The 14,864-nt window shown below is 46.6% G+C and overlaps 1 protein-coding gene and 1 non-coding gene across 2 annotated transcripts in view; both read right to left on the bottom strand.

Moving 5' to 3' along the window:
• Positions 1–14,864, bottom strand: part of vars1 (valyl-tRNA synthetase 1) — a 23,281-nt gene extending 8,417 nt beyond the window's left edge. The window contains exons 1-19 of the mRNA XM_030371629.1: positions 14,758–14,864; positions 13,992–14,344; positions 13,599–13,742; positions 13,189–13,504; positions 12,986–13,101; positions 11,410–11,485; positions 11,058–11,158; positions 9,417–9,544; positions 8,672–8,836; positions 8,097–8,178; positions 7,885–8,004; positions 7,427–7,535; positions 6,660–6,839; positions 5,685–5,809; positions 4,245–4,348; positions 1,169–1,327; positions 688–778; positions 312–417; positions 52–122 (exon numbers count right to left, since the gene is read on the bottom strand). Of these exons, the coding sequence (XP_030227489.1) occupies positions 52–122; positions 312–417; positions 688–778; positions 1,169–1,327; positions 4,245–4,348; positions 5,685–5,809; positions 6,660–6,839; positions 7,427–7,535; positions 7,885–8,004; positions 8,097–8,178; positions 8,672–8,836; positions 9,417–9,544; positions 11,058–11,158; positions 11,410–11,485; positions 12,986–13,101; positions 13,189–13,504; positions 13,599–13,742; positions 13,992–14,342 (2,544 nt within the window). The 5' untranslated portion in view covers positions 14,343–14,344; positions 14,758–14,864. The remainder of the gene's footprint in view (positions 1–51; positions 123–311; positions 418–687; positions 779–1,168; positions 1,328–4,244; positions 4,349–5,684; positions 5,810–6,659; positions 6,840–7,426; positions 7,536–7,884; positions 8,005–8,096; positions 8,179–8,671; positions 8,837–9,416; positions 9,545–11,057; positions 11,159–11,409; positions 11,486–12,985; positions 13,102–13,188; positions 13,505–13,598; positions 13,743–13,991; positions 14,345–14,757) is intronic.
• Positions 9,149–9,287, bottom strand: LOC115554912 (small nucleolar RNA SNORA16B/SNORA16A family). The gene has a single exon (XR_003978761.1). It is a non-coding gene; the product is annotated as a small nucleolar RNA SNORA16B/SNORA16A family (small nucleolar RNA).

Here is a 14,864-nt window from a genome sequence, read left to right as displayed (position 1 = left end):
TCAGCGTAATGTGTCAATCAATGATCAGACGACAGATGGCTCCTCTCTTACTGCGTTGGGCCATCCAAAGATGGAGAAGGGGAAGATACCGGAGGAGAACCAGGTGTCCAGCACATCCTCGTCTGCAGCACAGAGAGAACCACTCCCATCAGTCAGAATGGTATCTTACAACAAGCTTTTATCTAAAGTGACTTTGGATGAGTGAAATAGCTTTATTGGTGAGTGGGTGGTCCGGAGGGGACCCCCGGCCCGCCCTGGCACTATCCTGCCGCTGTGGGTAGAATAACACCTCATTCAAGACAATGCCTTACCCTGCCTCAAATGGATTTTGTCGGCGGTCACGTTGAAGCGTTTCGTGGCCTTTTCCATGGCCTCCTCTTCTGTCCTCCCACTCACCCAGTAATGTCCATCCATGTCCTAAAAAGGATGCAGACCAAGACATAAGAAATACAGCCCGAGACGGTGAGACCCAATTGGTAAAGCATTTATCTGCCCACTCCCAAAGCTGCTCCGGTTCCAGGTTTGTTGTTGGTATTATTAGTAAGGATTGATATTCTTTGTAGATGTTTCTACAAAATGTGTATCCATAAATGTTCACTGATGATTAAATGAATGCTTTTGATGAGCCTCCCTGTCAAGGATAAGTGGATAGACTGACTCTAAATATGCTGAGAGGAGGGGAATCACCTGTCCTGGTTTGACGGAGGGGTCGTCCACGGTGACAAAGTAGGCAGGGATGCGATGGCCCCACCACAGCTGGCGAGAGATGCACCAGTCCCTGTTGGGGACAAGGCGATGCAGCAGACACGTGGGATCAATAGGGGAACTTCAGAGCCGTCTAAAAAGGTAGAATGGGACCATGGTCTACCGACTTGACACCACAAGTAGTCTGAGAGTGGTAGAATATATGTCTCTTAATAAAAATAAATAAACAACTGGCTCACTTTGCATTTATTCAGAAGCTCATGATGGTAAATCTAGCTTAATGTTAACCTGACAAACACCGCAAATTTTTGGGATGGTAGACTCAACTTTACAACAACTGGTCAAGGAGAAGTTTTTGCTTCTAAATATTAACAGAGCACTCTCCCCTCGAAACACTTCCAGAGTCTCTTTCACGGTGTGCTCTTAAATCTTTTATTAAAGCTCCATGCAGTCCGGGGCTCACCTGATGTTGTCCAGCCAGTTGAACCAGGTCTTGAGGTGGTGGTCGGGGATGATCTTCAGCTGTCCGTTCCGAACGGCGTCCGCCGCGTCCTTGCCCATCTCCGCACAGCTCACGTACCACTGGGGCTTCAGCAGGGGCTCCACGATGTCCTTGGAGCGGCTGTCCAGGGGACAAACCGGCATGGGGTAAGGAGGCGTCACACAGAACACCAGGGGATGGAGGAACAGTTCGAGGGGTTCGGCTTCAACACTGTCCCTATTCAACTCATCTTGTTCTTTCCTTAATTCATTCATTCACTCTCCACTTTTCATCCATTTCAACAGGCTGCTACACAGTAAGACACTGAAAATGAATAATAATTCATTTGATTCTTTAATAATAATAACCACAGCAAGAATAATGATTATTAATTAATTATTAATAGTTCCTGTAATAACAAAAAGGTATCCACAGATACTCTGAGAATACCTAATAATAAATGTCATATATTTATGTTGGGCCAGAAAGTACAATTATTCTTACGTCGATTCTAGACCAATTTTCCACTCCTAGTATAGTCATTGGAATTTGCGAATATAAATATCATGGTTTGGTCCTCTGATCTGAGGTAAGGAGCATTGGACCTGGAGCATTGGACCTGTTTGGATTTTGTCAGGAGTCCTGGCAGACACATGGTCTTACTAGCATGTGAACGAGTACCGGTACACATTAAACAAGTAAACAGCGAATAGAGTCAAAGATACAAATACAGCATCTGGGACAAAATTATTATTTGGCCAGTGCTAGGCACGAAGCAGACCACAGTGTTATTTCAGCCTCCATTTGTTCATTCAGCAGAGCCTGCATAGCATCCATCTTAAATAACAACACAGGCCAGGTGGGCATTTTAAGTGCACTCAATAACTGTGTTCCAACAATTGTGATATAAAATGTACATCGAGTGTACTGCGCATCTCCTGTGGATTCCACTTCCCATAGGCCATGGATTTCACTCCCGCAAGCCCATATATTTAAGATCCCCTTGTCTATACTCCAAATCCCCTGATCCATATATTCCACATCCCAGACTGATATTCCATGTCATTCCCCAGACTCTCCATGGCTACGTCATCTTGTTTAACGAGTAATTACCAGGGGATTAAATTAAAAATTTTGCTCGGTTGGTTCTGATCATAGGGGAATCTACACCTCCAACTAGACGGGAGGGGCTGGAGCTCCATTGAGAGTTGATGGGTGTATCCTGGAGACCTTCTCTGCCTTCACCGTCAGCCTGGTCAGGTACAGGCGGTGCAAGTCAGCCTGCTTATCCCCCAGGATTTCCACACAGGTCTTCACAATTTGTTCTTGTGAGTGATTTTGAAACGTCCATTGTCTCATACAATACAACATCAAAGGATGCTCTCAATGAAAGACTTTAAAATAGACATTTACAAATCAAATGAGCTGTTCTTCTTAAATAGAGCATCAGCACAAATGAGTTTATGATCCATTAGAAGTCCAAGACCCTCATAATCCATCACCCCCTCACCCTCCTCTCCTCTGACCCTATAGAGTGCGCGGTAAAGCATCCCGTATCAAATCTAGGATCAGTTCTTTGGTCTTGGATGTGAGCCTTACACAAGTTGACAAAGTGCTTTGGAACTGGACCACGCTCGACTTGATCCTGCTTCAATAAGCTGACCACAGCAGTGTTCTCCTTAAACTTAATCACAGGGGCCAGGGTACCTGCTGCGGCATCAGTCTGGGTATAAAATATACAGCAAAGGCCACAGCACAGCCCTGTGGTGTGCCAGTAGAGGTAAACCACATCTCTGACAGTGTTGCCTACATATACCCTTTGAGATCTGCCCTTTAGGAAATCCAAAGACCATGGAAGAAGTTCTGAGTGCAATCAAAGCTGCTCTTTCTGTCCGACAGGATTTAGGAGTGGATTTTTATTAAATGGAGAACAAAAATAAGCAAAGAACTCTTGTATGCGTTTCACAACCCTCCAGAAGCATATGTAGAGTTTAAAAGCACTACCGTCGTCTGTCCCTACTGCAGAGCGATACGCATGTTTAAGGGCTCCAGGACCAGCTTACATGAATAGATAATTAGGATTTTGATCATCTACTCAGAAGATTAAACCACCAGTGAGGTGAGGGAAACGGGCCTGCTATCAATGGTAGAAGGGAATATGAGATATGGGGAAAGGGGACTGATTGATGTTTTCCCCAGGGTCGGATCAGTATCTACATGGGCCCGTGTTTGCTGCGCCTTAGCGAGTCAAAAGTCTAGCATGTCGCCCATTATGTAATGTAATTTATGAGTGGTATTACAAGCTTTCCATTCCCAAAAAGGCCATGAAGTCTAAATTACCATACAAGATCCTAGGCAATATGGTATTTTCCACTGCAGATAGCGTGCAGGGACGCAAATATTGTGTGCACAGCTTGAAAAGGTTTCCTTCACTAAAGGCCAGGCTCCAAATGTATTCCGGTGAACCCTCATTTCGTCCAACCTCCAGTTCAGAGACGAAGAAAAAAGCCTATTGATAATTGGTGGGATGAAAGTAGAACTGCCTCTTGCTGATAGGCCATAAACTGAGAGAGCGATTCATCAAAGAAGACAGTAATTACCGCAGTATTTGAACAGTGGATTAATTGCTAGAAGTAAATATCATTTTGGCAGTTGCATGTTTAACTGTATTCATTACTTTGAAAATGCCATATTCTGTGTTTTCCCCACTGTGAAGTTCATTCAAATCAATCAGCTCAGCAAGTGTGAATTATCTTAGAGCGATTCCTCATTCAGTCTGCACTTACTGCAGCGGCACTCAGGCTATACCCAATGTAGTACCATTTGGGGGCTTTTAGCGGATGCCTTTAGCTATTTATTAAAATTGGGTGGCCCACTCTTTGATAAACATGTTGAACCGGTCGGTGTGGAGTGACACTAACCACTGGCTAGACTCTCCTGCCCAGTAGCCTTCAAACATAAAACCCTTGTATTTCTTTGATTCAGAATGCGTGACACACACACACACACACACACACACACACACACACACACACACACACACACACACACACGTTACCTGCAGACTGGTACCACCATGGGGTGGTCCTTGATCTCCTTGAAGAGCCCCCTGTCCTTAAGGGCCTGCAGCACCGCCTTCCTGGCCTCAAAACGCTTCATTCCCTGGAGGGCAAAGAACCAAGTAGAGTACCGGGTCAGTGCTCGAAGAAGAGGGTTCTCGTCAAGCAAATCATAAACGATTTCAAGGGCATTGGAACCGATACTCCTTGTGGAGTCATTTTTATGGCTGGCCCAAGCACATCATTTCAGGCTTTGTTTGGTTTCCAAACGAATATCGCAATATTCATTGGAAAGAAAATGAAAGAAAAAAAAGCCCATTCATAGTGCGTTTATTTCACTGCCTGCTGTCAAAGTGCTTCGGGAATAACGTTTGAACATCCCAAATAAATGAACGACGGCTTGTTTCGTCAGCCCATATTTGGTCATTCTGATTGCCGCTACTGGAGCGTTGATGTGAAGCGTTCTCGGCGTCCAGCGGCCTTCATATATGTTTTATCACTGGTATATTCAGACGAAATGTAACCTAGACTTCTAACGGCAGTACCTAAATATTGCAGTAACATAAAAACAAAACAAAAAAAATATCAGAATACTGAATTGAGATTTGAATACTACTGAAAAAACGAATATTCGAGTACATCCGAGGGCTCAGCCATCTTAATTTTTCTTAATCCTATAGAAATTCTATATTTCATTAGATATTATATTGATCCATATTTTGGCGGTTGACAGTTGCCCGTGACCATCATTCATGGTTTGATTGACTAAAATCTGTCTGTTAACCAACTTTAAGTGGTTAACAGACACAATAAAGCCAGGAACGTCCAGACATCAAAACTGAAAGATTCCTTAGCAACGTATGCTACTGTTGTGATGCACAAAAACATATCTCACATCTCAATAGCAGCATATGCAGTTTGAAATTCACTATTTTAAGGTTAGAAAGATATAGGATATCCATGCTCTGAACTACAGCGATGTGACTCAGTGAACTAAAGACAAGAGTCCCGTGTGTCCTGCCCAGGAGACGATGGGGCAGCAGCATTCCTCTAATGAGCCATCGATCTTTCAATATTTCTACACAATTGGTGAATCACAAAGTACCCTTGCCCTTGAACAATAGCCTAACGTAAACAGAATTCAACTGAATACATCTCTCGTTTCAATATTTGCCCAATAAATAAAACATTTAAGTTGCTGTTAATAAGTGTAAGGAGCAGGTCAGAAGACTGCGTGGCCATTGGAGCTCTGGTGTTGGTGTAACACGCATGATGCAGATCACTGATAGAGGCTCAACTCCATCGTCCCTTTTTCCCCCCACATTGGTGCAAAGAAATAACGAGTACAGCTGTGATTTAGACCGTGTTGCGATTACGGTTGGTACTTCTTGCATCCCCATTTCAAATACGCACAGAGACGCACTGGAGAGAAGACGTACCAGGAAGGGAGCGGGCACGTTGATGAGCAGGCCGTTCTCGTCCAGGATGTTGAGGAAGTCCAGCTTGTGTCTCTCTCCCACCTCGTAGTCGTTGTGGTCATGGGCTGGGGTGATCTTCACGGCACCTGGGGACAGAACAGAGGCCACAGTGAGACGCGTGGTTCCAACCAGTTCACCAACCACAGGGCTCCACCCAAAATACAGTTTCTCGACATGAGCAATGTGTTCTGCCTCTTGTGCTCTCCATACAGAAGGTTTACCAAGATGCAACCGAAGCCTGCTCAAAGGGGGTAACGAGCCATACTACTAAGACTACCGACAGAAACCAGACTGTTCCGCTTCTCCGATCCCCAAATCATGTCACTTCCTTAAAGACACTGCCTTCAGATAGCTGTTTAAGCAGGATGTTCTTGTTTTCAGCAAGGGTCTCCTGCAGTAGAAGCACCACCACATTGTTCTTTTGTTTGAGGAAGTTCGAGGATGTCGGTCTTGGCGATGGTGAGGCCTTCGATGCTGAGCTGAAGTAGCGCTAACGTTAGCGCTGCGGTCGTTTTTGAAGACATTTTTATGGCTGAGGAGCATGCAACCTTGCAACTACTCTTAGCTACTTGTAGGGGAGGCCACGTAGAGGCTGTCTTCCAGAAGACATACTCCAGAAGAAGAAGATGATTATGATGGTGTCTCCGAGCCGAAATAATGTATTGGTTCATATCATGACGAAACCATCGACTTATGTTACAAAAGGTTATTTCAGAATGTGTATTAACGTGTCGAGAGAGGGCGGTTCTTCTCTGTTGAAAGGTCTACGGTGGGTTTATGCATATGAATGTAAACTCTTCAATACTTCAACAAAAATAAACTTGAAAGGCCAGGATAGAAACCAATTGCAGAGAGAGTCCATATCCTGCCGGGTTTCCAATGACCTTATTCTATGAAGCTGGTCAGACTGTACCATGCATTGACGTCTCGGCCCACCTGTTCCAAAGTTCATGTCCACAAAGTCATCAAAGACGACGGGCATCTTGCGGTCGCAGAAGGGGTGCAGCACGGACTTCCCCCGGAGGTGTTGGTAGCGGGGGTCCTGGGGGTGGACGGCCACCGCAGAGTCCCCCAACATGGTCTCCAGACGGGTGGTGGCCACGACCACCTCCTCATCTGGGGGAGGACAGGGTTACTCAGTGTACCCTTCCCAGACAGGAACATCATGTGTCACAGGCAGCAGAGGTAGGCTTGCATGTCAGAAATAAGAAAAATATAATTATATATATCTAATATAGTAGGGTGCAGAAGAAAATTAATATACAAACAATATGCGTCTGTGGTAAAAAAATAATTTCAAATGCAAATTTGTAATCATTATTTGCAGAAGGGGTGCTGACTGTACCCTACAGAACATGATCGACAGTATATAAACTACAGATAAAATCTAAGATATTGACTGGGATTGTGTTTATAGTTACAGTATAGAGAGAAACTAAACAAGTGCAGAAGTCTTTTCAGAGGGGTCATCTTAGGACAAACCCAGGTATCGCTCATACCACTAACAAAGGGTCTGCTGCTTTAATGTACCAGGTCCCGTTCACTAGAACCATCTTCACTTGAGTGCGTTATAAATTGAAAATGTGTATTATGAGCAAACACCAGTGTGGGTCCTATGACGAGGCCTCGGTGAAAGAGGGTCTATTGGGTGTCAGCCACTGGTTTGGTTGAGTGCTGCTCTGAGGAAGTGTGCCCTCGCTCACCAGAGCCGTCCACCTTGTAGGCGAAGCAGGCCATCACTCCGAACTCCACCTTGTCCTTGTAGCCAGGCACGGGCAGCAGCGTGCGGCCCGTCAGCTCCTTCTTATCCACCTGAAACACACCCATCGCTGTCAGGATGTACCCAGCACCGCCGCACTGGTCCCAACACCGTCAGGGAGCACACTGCCGGGTCCCCACCATGGGGGAAGGCAATCGGTTGATGCGGCTCAACTAATCCCATTTGGTTTAAAACTGTTTTCAAAAGTCTTTCTTGCACTTTTGGACTCTAAAATGAAAAATGTTAGATGTGGATGAACTGTAAGTGGTCTTCCTTTCTTGCGGTTGAATTAACCGCCGAGGTTAATGGCCCTTAGAGGGAAGAAGAAATGGGAATTGAATTGAAGGCCTTTCCCGTGAAAGGGGCTCAATACACGATGTTCAACGCATCCCCGTCCCCCACCTCGATGTCGGAGATGGCCGAGTTGAGCGTGCACGACCAGTTGACCAGCCTCTTGCTCCTGTAGATCACGCCTTCCTCGTGCATACGGATGAAGGCCTCCTGCACCGCGTAGGACAGTTTCTGTAGAGGGGGATCACAGGAACAGTGTGTTGTGTGGCGGACGTTTCTACAGGGCCGGGCTTCAAGTCTCAAACACACAGTGAGATGCTTACGGTGTCCATGGTGAAGCAGGCTCGGTCCCAGTCCAGAGAGGAACCCAGCTTCTTCAGCTGGTGGTAGATGCGGTCGCCCTTCCTTGATGAATTAAAAGAGCCATGTGATGGATTACTAAGAGCTGCACTTTCCAGACTTAGAGAGGTTGTTGGAACAATATGTACCATATGAGAAGAGTGTATTGATGATTTCAAGAAAGAGTTATCTTTAATGAACGATCACGATTATATTATAGATTGTCTGAGGCTTAATATCACCCCTTTAATGTGTTAACATTAAAACATAAGCTAATGCAGCCTATTTCATGCAAAAACTGTTTTGATTGCGATTGATACAGTTTCCTTTGACGCCGTCATTGTTTGGACAGCTCCTTTACTGTCATGAACAAGAGGCTCCCTACCCTGAGGGCTGTTTCTTCCTCTCATTTCTGTACTTTGGGAGTCTTTCAACGGGCTCGAGGCCAGACGGATCAGAGAGAAATTGAATGTGGACTCGCGAGGTCAGGATGGTCCCACAAAGCAATCCTCCAAGAGCATTAGATCCCTAGAATAAGTCCTCCACTCGGTCTACTCACTCGTTCTTCCACTTCCAGACCTCCTCGATGAAGCCCTCCCGGCCCAGGTCGTGGCGGGTCATGCCCCTCTCCCTCTTCAGCTTCTTCTCCACCACCACCTGGGTGGCGATGCCGGCGTGGTCGCAGCCCGGGTTCCACAGGGTGGTCTCACCGCGCATCCGGTGCCTGGAGACCGCCAGAAATAAACCGTGTTCAGACGCAATGCTCAGACCCCAACCCGTGTTCAGAACGTAATGTCTAGCTCAAAGAGTATGTGGCTCAACTAGAGCAGCAAGGCATTAGCACTGGCAGGGGTTACGGATTGATTCCCCACTGGGGTCCACCAATGCAGAATCTATGAATCCCGGTATTGATCAAGGCCAGGTCACTCATGCAAAATAGATTTTACATTTAAATGCGTTGGATAAATAAAGTTCAAATTACGTTGATTTGGATAAAGTGTGTTACATTTACTATTGGGCTCATTTAGAAATGAGAAGTTATCCTTTCCCTTAATGTTGCAGAAACAGTCATTTACTGACTGAACAGCGACCGTCGGTGAAAGTTATCATGTTGGCATCCTGTTGACCGCCCGTTGCTACGAAAACAAGCAGGGGCGGCTTCGATGGGGGCCTGGCTTTCCGATTAACATGACTTTAATCATTACAATTGTAATTAGGGGCTGTATAAATACACTTGATTGACTAAATGAAAGATCCAATGTAAAAACACATGCTTCATTGTTCTCAGGTAAAAGGTGTGTTACCATCTGGTGAGGCTGTCCTGAATGGCGTTGGTCAGAGCGTGGCCCAGGTGAAGAGATCCCGTCACGTTGGGCGGAGGGATGCACATCATGAACACTCCCCGGGGGTTGGGCTCCCCGATGCTCTTCCTCTGCACAACCAGGACACAGATCTCAGTCCCTTCAACGGGTTTCCCTTTCACTCCTCTGCTGCCCGTCACACAGGTGACATGCACAGGATCACACAGCGGGGAGGACATCAGGGCTGAGAGACACTGAGCCATCATGGGGATTGTTGTTTCTTTTTGTGCCCTCAATGTTTTATTGGACTTTCCGGTTTGCCGACCCCGATGCGCAGGACAAATCCCCCCTCAGGGCGAATAACGGTCTATTCTACTGTTGTGGTTTGACTTTCAGAAGAACCGCTCTGGGGTACACTCTGGGGTTCACTGTAGGCATCATGACTAAATAATTCATGGATTATACACAAGTATCAACAGGAAGACAAGACTTTAGAGACTATTGGGAACAGCCTGGCAACATTCTGGGGTGTTGATCATCATATGGCACCATCCCATTATAAACCAGATTTTCTTGTACGTGTGCATGTCTTTTCCTCTGCTGGTGTATCCCTACAACCTACATTTGTCATCGTCATCGTATTTATGCATTTATTGCACAGCAGATATGCTTCCATGCTGTTCCACGTGTAGAGTCCCATTTGCCTGAGCATCAGACAGATCTGCGAGGTTATGTTTATTTGCTATGGCATATACTTCTGGCCTGGCAGACCTAGTCGGGGTTGGGCCGATCCCAATCACAACCGTTTATCTACTACGGGTGGGTTTAATACGATGGGCGTATGGAGGAGGGCCCTATGGGAGCATGATGGAGGCATTTTCCTAAACAACCAAGATGGCTGCTGCTGATATGACACCAGTTGCGTGGCTCTGATTTGTTTTGGTCCACACCCGTAGATAACGGCCCTTGTAAGTCGAAAAATGAACAGAAGCTCCAGACTAAAATGCCTTTGCAAATTGTCTAGAGTCAGGCTAGAGTCCCATGACTATGTAACAAAAATAACTCTTTTACTTTCACTACTTGTATGTCAACTAGGGGTGTGAACGGTTACAAAAAATTGTAAACGGTTACACAACCCGTTGTTTCCTGTACAGTTAACCGTTATTTTTTGTTAAAAAGTTTTTTGTTTTGAACCGCAGTGAACCGCAGTCGCGCTATAGGGGGATTATTTGTTTATCAACACGGTGGATGCTCGAGCAGAGTGATCGAGCATCATTATAAAAATAAAATTTGTTTTACCGGTTGCCAAGGTTAACCGCATCTCTGTGCGGTTAATTTGCAGTTGCGGTGTTAATTAGGATGTTGTCAGCTTACTGTTACATTAAACTGTAATCAGAAACAGCGGTTATATGCTATAGACCCTAGAGTATCTGTGGTATAAAGGCTGGGACGAATTTCGAATTATAAATATGTAAACTATGTTGAAAGTATGGACCGTCGCGATTCCCTTTGAAACAATGACGCAGCGTTTTTTGTTTTTTTTACGGTTTTCGTTTACTTATTTTTCCCAAACGGTTATGATTTACTAACCGGTAACACATGCACACCTAATGTCAACACAGGGACAGTTGAGCAGCGTCTTACCCCATACTCTGGCTTGAAAAAACCCTGCTTCTCCCACCAGGGGTACCAGGCCGCCTCCACGTACTGGGGGCTGTAGGCGTCGGGCAGGGGGCTGACCACATCTGGTGGGGGAGATGGAGGCGTCAGTCACACACACACACACACACACACACACACACACACACACACACACACACACACACACACACACACACACACACACACACACACACACACACACACACACACACACACACACACACACACACACACGAATGCACGTATCCTGCACTTTCCCTGATAATTAATCAGCGAAAATGAAAGCTCAAAAGAAAGAGAAGACAAAAATAGACACTTGGGATTAACGGATCACCTTTCTTTTCCCCGGCTGGGGTAGGGGTGTTGTACGCTACCACTCCAATCTCCTTCTTTTCCGGTTTGGGCTTTTTCTGAAGGGAAGAATGAGGAAAGCGCGTGTTAGCCCACCTAAACAAACAACCATGCCATTATGTTTATGTAACTTGGTCATTAATTACTATGCATGACATTTATCACGGAAGTGTCAACTTAGGAAAAACACGAGAGCCGCTCATAACACTATTAATGGGTCTGCTCCTTCTTTATGAGCTTGGCGGGCACAATTGTGTTGAATGCCGAGCTGTCGTCTATGCTCAACATCCTCACGTACGTGGCGGGAGAGGGCAGTGTGTACTGCCTGGGCGATGGTGTCGTCCGCAGATCTAGTTGGGGCACTTTGCAAAGTGAGGGGGTCTAAGATGTAAGGAAACACACAGATGTGTGCCGTCATAAGGACGCTGGAGGACTTCATGACGATGGATGTCTTTGCTACAGGTCATCATCAGTCTTTGGTATGGAGACAATGGGGGTCAGTTTGAAGCGTGTGGGGACTGCAGACAAGGTTCAGCGAGAGGCTTAAAGGAGCATTTCACCGGTGGAGGCATGAATATGCATTGAAATTGGGTCCTATATGTAGTCGAATAATAAAATAAAATTCTAATTTTGTGCCGTCTTGACCGAGAAAAGGCAGAAAGTGACTTTTTGGCGCTTGTGGATTGAAGACAACAACTCCCACCATGCACAGCTTCGCTGGCCACTCCCACGGATCTAGATCTCCGCCTATCGGCTGTAGCAGCCGCAGCCGCCTCCTGTTCCTCTATCAGCTTCAGCTGCTCGTCGCTATATTGCGGCTCGTAGAGGTAGCCACGAACATCTGATTCGAGCATCAGATCTTCAAAATCCCCATCTTCTATGTCAGATCCAGTACCTTCCGCCATTGTACTTCAGTTTTATCAACAGCCTCTGTTTTCTAGCTTCAGACGCTGTGGATGTTAGTTTCTGCTGGTGAAGTCCCTGCTCCAATAGGTCTGTAGCGTCAGTGGGTCCCACCTCCTATGGGGGAGTGGGACTAGTGCTTGTAGTCTTTCGAGAATCCTCCCCTCTTACACTTCCTATTTATTTACTTCTACGCAAAAATCGTCATATTGCGTCATCTTAAACAGGAAGTGTTGGAGATCGATACGGATCTCTCCAGCCCCTCCAGAAAATAAGGGAATGATGCATGACCATTCAAAAATATGAGTGGGTTTCTAACGATACAAAGCTTAATGGAAATGGGTGAAGTTTCCCTTTAATATAGATGTGAATACCCCCGCTAACTGGAGGGTGCACTCTCTGAGGAAATTCCTCCCTTTGTAGTCGGTGATGGAACCTAAGCCACACCACTTGCGTCTGGGTCAGAGCTGTGGCAGTATGACACTTGTCCCTGTAGGCTCTTTGGGCATCTCTGATGGCTTTCTGTAGCTCATATCTGGAATTCCTCAATGCCTCCAGGTCTCTAGAGTTAAAAGGCAGAGCACCCTGCTGATAGAGGTATAGGGCCCTTGAAGTAATTACACAGTAACATGCTCATATTGGCCTGAGGTCGTTACCTCTGTTGTTGGCAGCTTCTTCTTCTTCTCTTCCATGTCCTTCTTCTGCTGGAATTTGTCCAACTTCTCCTTCTTCTTTGCCTCCTTCTTTAGCTGGGCCTCTGTCTTCGGTGGTCCTGAATGATCAAAGATCAACGGGTCGTGATTACACGGTGGTCCCAGCATATTTAGGAAACGGCATCAAGAGGGAAGCCAGCCCTTACCATTAGCAGCAGCATCATCTTTAACATCACCGGCTTCCTGAGGATCAGCAGCAGCCTTGGTCTCCTTAGGAGCCGCAGCAGCCTTCGTCGCCTTAGGAGCCGCAGAAGCCTTCGTCGCCTGTGGGCAGACGGCGGCAGCGCTGGCCTTGGCAGGTGCATTACTCTTAGCAGGTGCATTGGCCGTGGGGGTGACAGGAACCATCTTCTCACAAAGGCTGAACTCCCCCAGGACCTGGAGGAACTGTGGCTGGTTGATGCAGGTCAGGAACCAGCGGGTCACGTTGTTCAGAACCTTTCTGTCGGACGGCTCCAGCGCCTAACAAGCAAGCAGACATTCACAGATGATGAGCCAACAGATAGCTCCTCCAGGCAGGGTGAATCATTGGCACGGCTTAACCAACGCCACTCACGTATTTATAGGGCAGCAAGAGGGCGGCTGTGACAGCGATGTCCGCCAGCGTCAAGCTCTCCCCCACCAGGAAGGTCCTGGGCTCCAGGGCCTTGTCCAGAACCTTCAGCACACGCAGCAGCTCCGTCCGGGAACTCTGCTGGAGCTGGAGGACAATGCTTTAGTCGATGGAACAGAGCAACTCTGGACTTCAAACATGGCTGCTCTCTGCTATGGAGCAGAGAGCAGCCATGTTTGAAGTCAAAAGTGGAAGGACAAAATGGTGACATGATGGAACTTTCGTGGATTTCAAAATGAATCCAGATAAACAAGGTGTGTTTTTTTAGGATGGGGACATCAATGAATGGGATCAAGGAGTATACATGAAGAGATCTTGGGGGTATACTCGTCTCACCTTCTTATCCGGAGCGGTGACCCCCAACAGCGGGAAGACAACAGCGCAGGACACCGGGGTGAGCTCATTGTCTGCGAAGCTGAGCCACTGCCAAACCTGGCTCTGCTGCTTCTCGTCCAGGCCAACCCTCTTCCCCTGAGAGGCTAGGTACCAGGACACGGCGCTGGACCCAGAGAGCACCGAGTCCACCCCGGCCCCAAGCACCAGGGTGGGCCTGGAGCGGGCGTTTAGGGCCGCCGGGGGCTGCTCTGTGACGGTACGGGGGCGTGAAGAGGAGCAAAACTCCGCCGCGATCAGAGCCTGTAGACTCCTGAAGTCGTCAGGGTGGGGGGACACATAGAGAGAGGCCATCCCTGGTGGAAATAACACAGTGACCGGTTAAGTGGCTAGGTAAACAGTGTCAACAACAAGTACACGTGTAACATATAACTGACCGAGATCTAATGTCATCTTTATGATATCTGTCAAAGGTATCGGAGGAATCGAGTAATGACGACACATACATTTTACACACGAGTATTATTGATAAAAAAACAACAACATGACAAAGCATGCCTATCCAGCTAGCTATATCAGCCAAAGCTAAATCCTCAAAAGTTGCAGTGCAGTAAGTCGTCGCAGGTTGCAGTTACTCAGTTACTAACACAACTAAACATAAACTTCTTCTCCACATACTTTCATAAAGTACGTATAATCATTTCGGGTTATAACGGGAATTGTTATACATTGTATACGTTATAAACAATTCACACATACAGAATTTTACCTTTGAATGAAAGAGAATGAGACGTCAGCTTAGCACTAGGGGGGAGCGTGCATGTGTTTCCTACAGCCGCTCCGGTGTCTGATGCAATTGGTGGAAAAGGGTTCCGG

This window comes from Gadus morhua, chromosome 11, assembly GCF_902167405.1.
Source record: "Gadus morhua chromosome 11, gadMor3.0, whole genome shotgun sequence".
Lineage (NCBI taxonomy): Eukaryota > Metazoa > Chordata > Actinopteri > Gadiformes > Gadidae > Gadus > Gadus morhua.
This window is presented reverse-complemented; position numbering and strand designations above follow the sequence as displayed.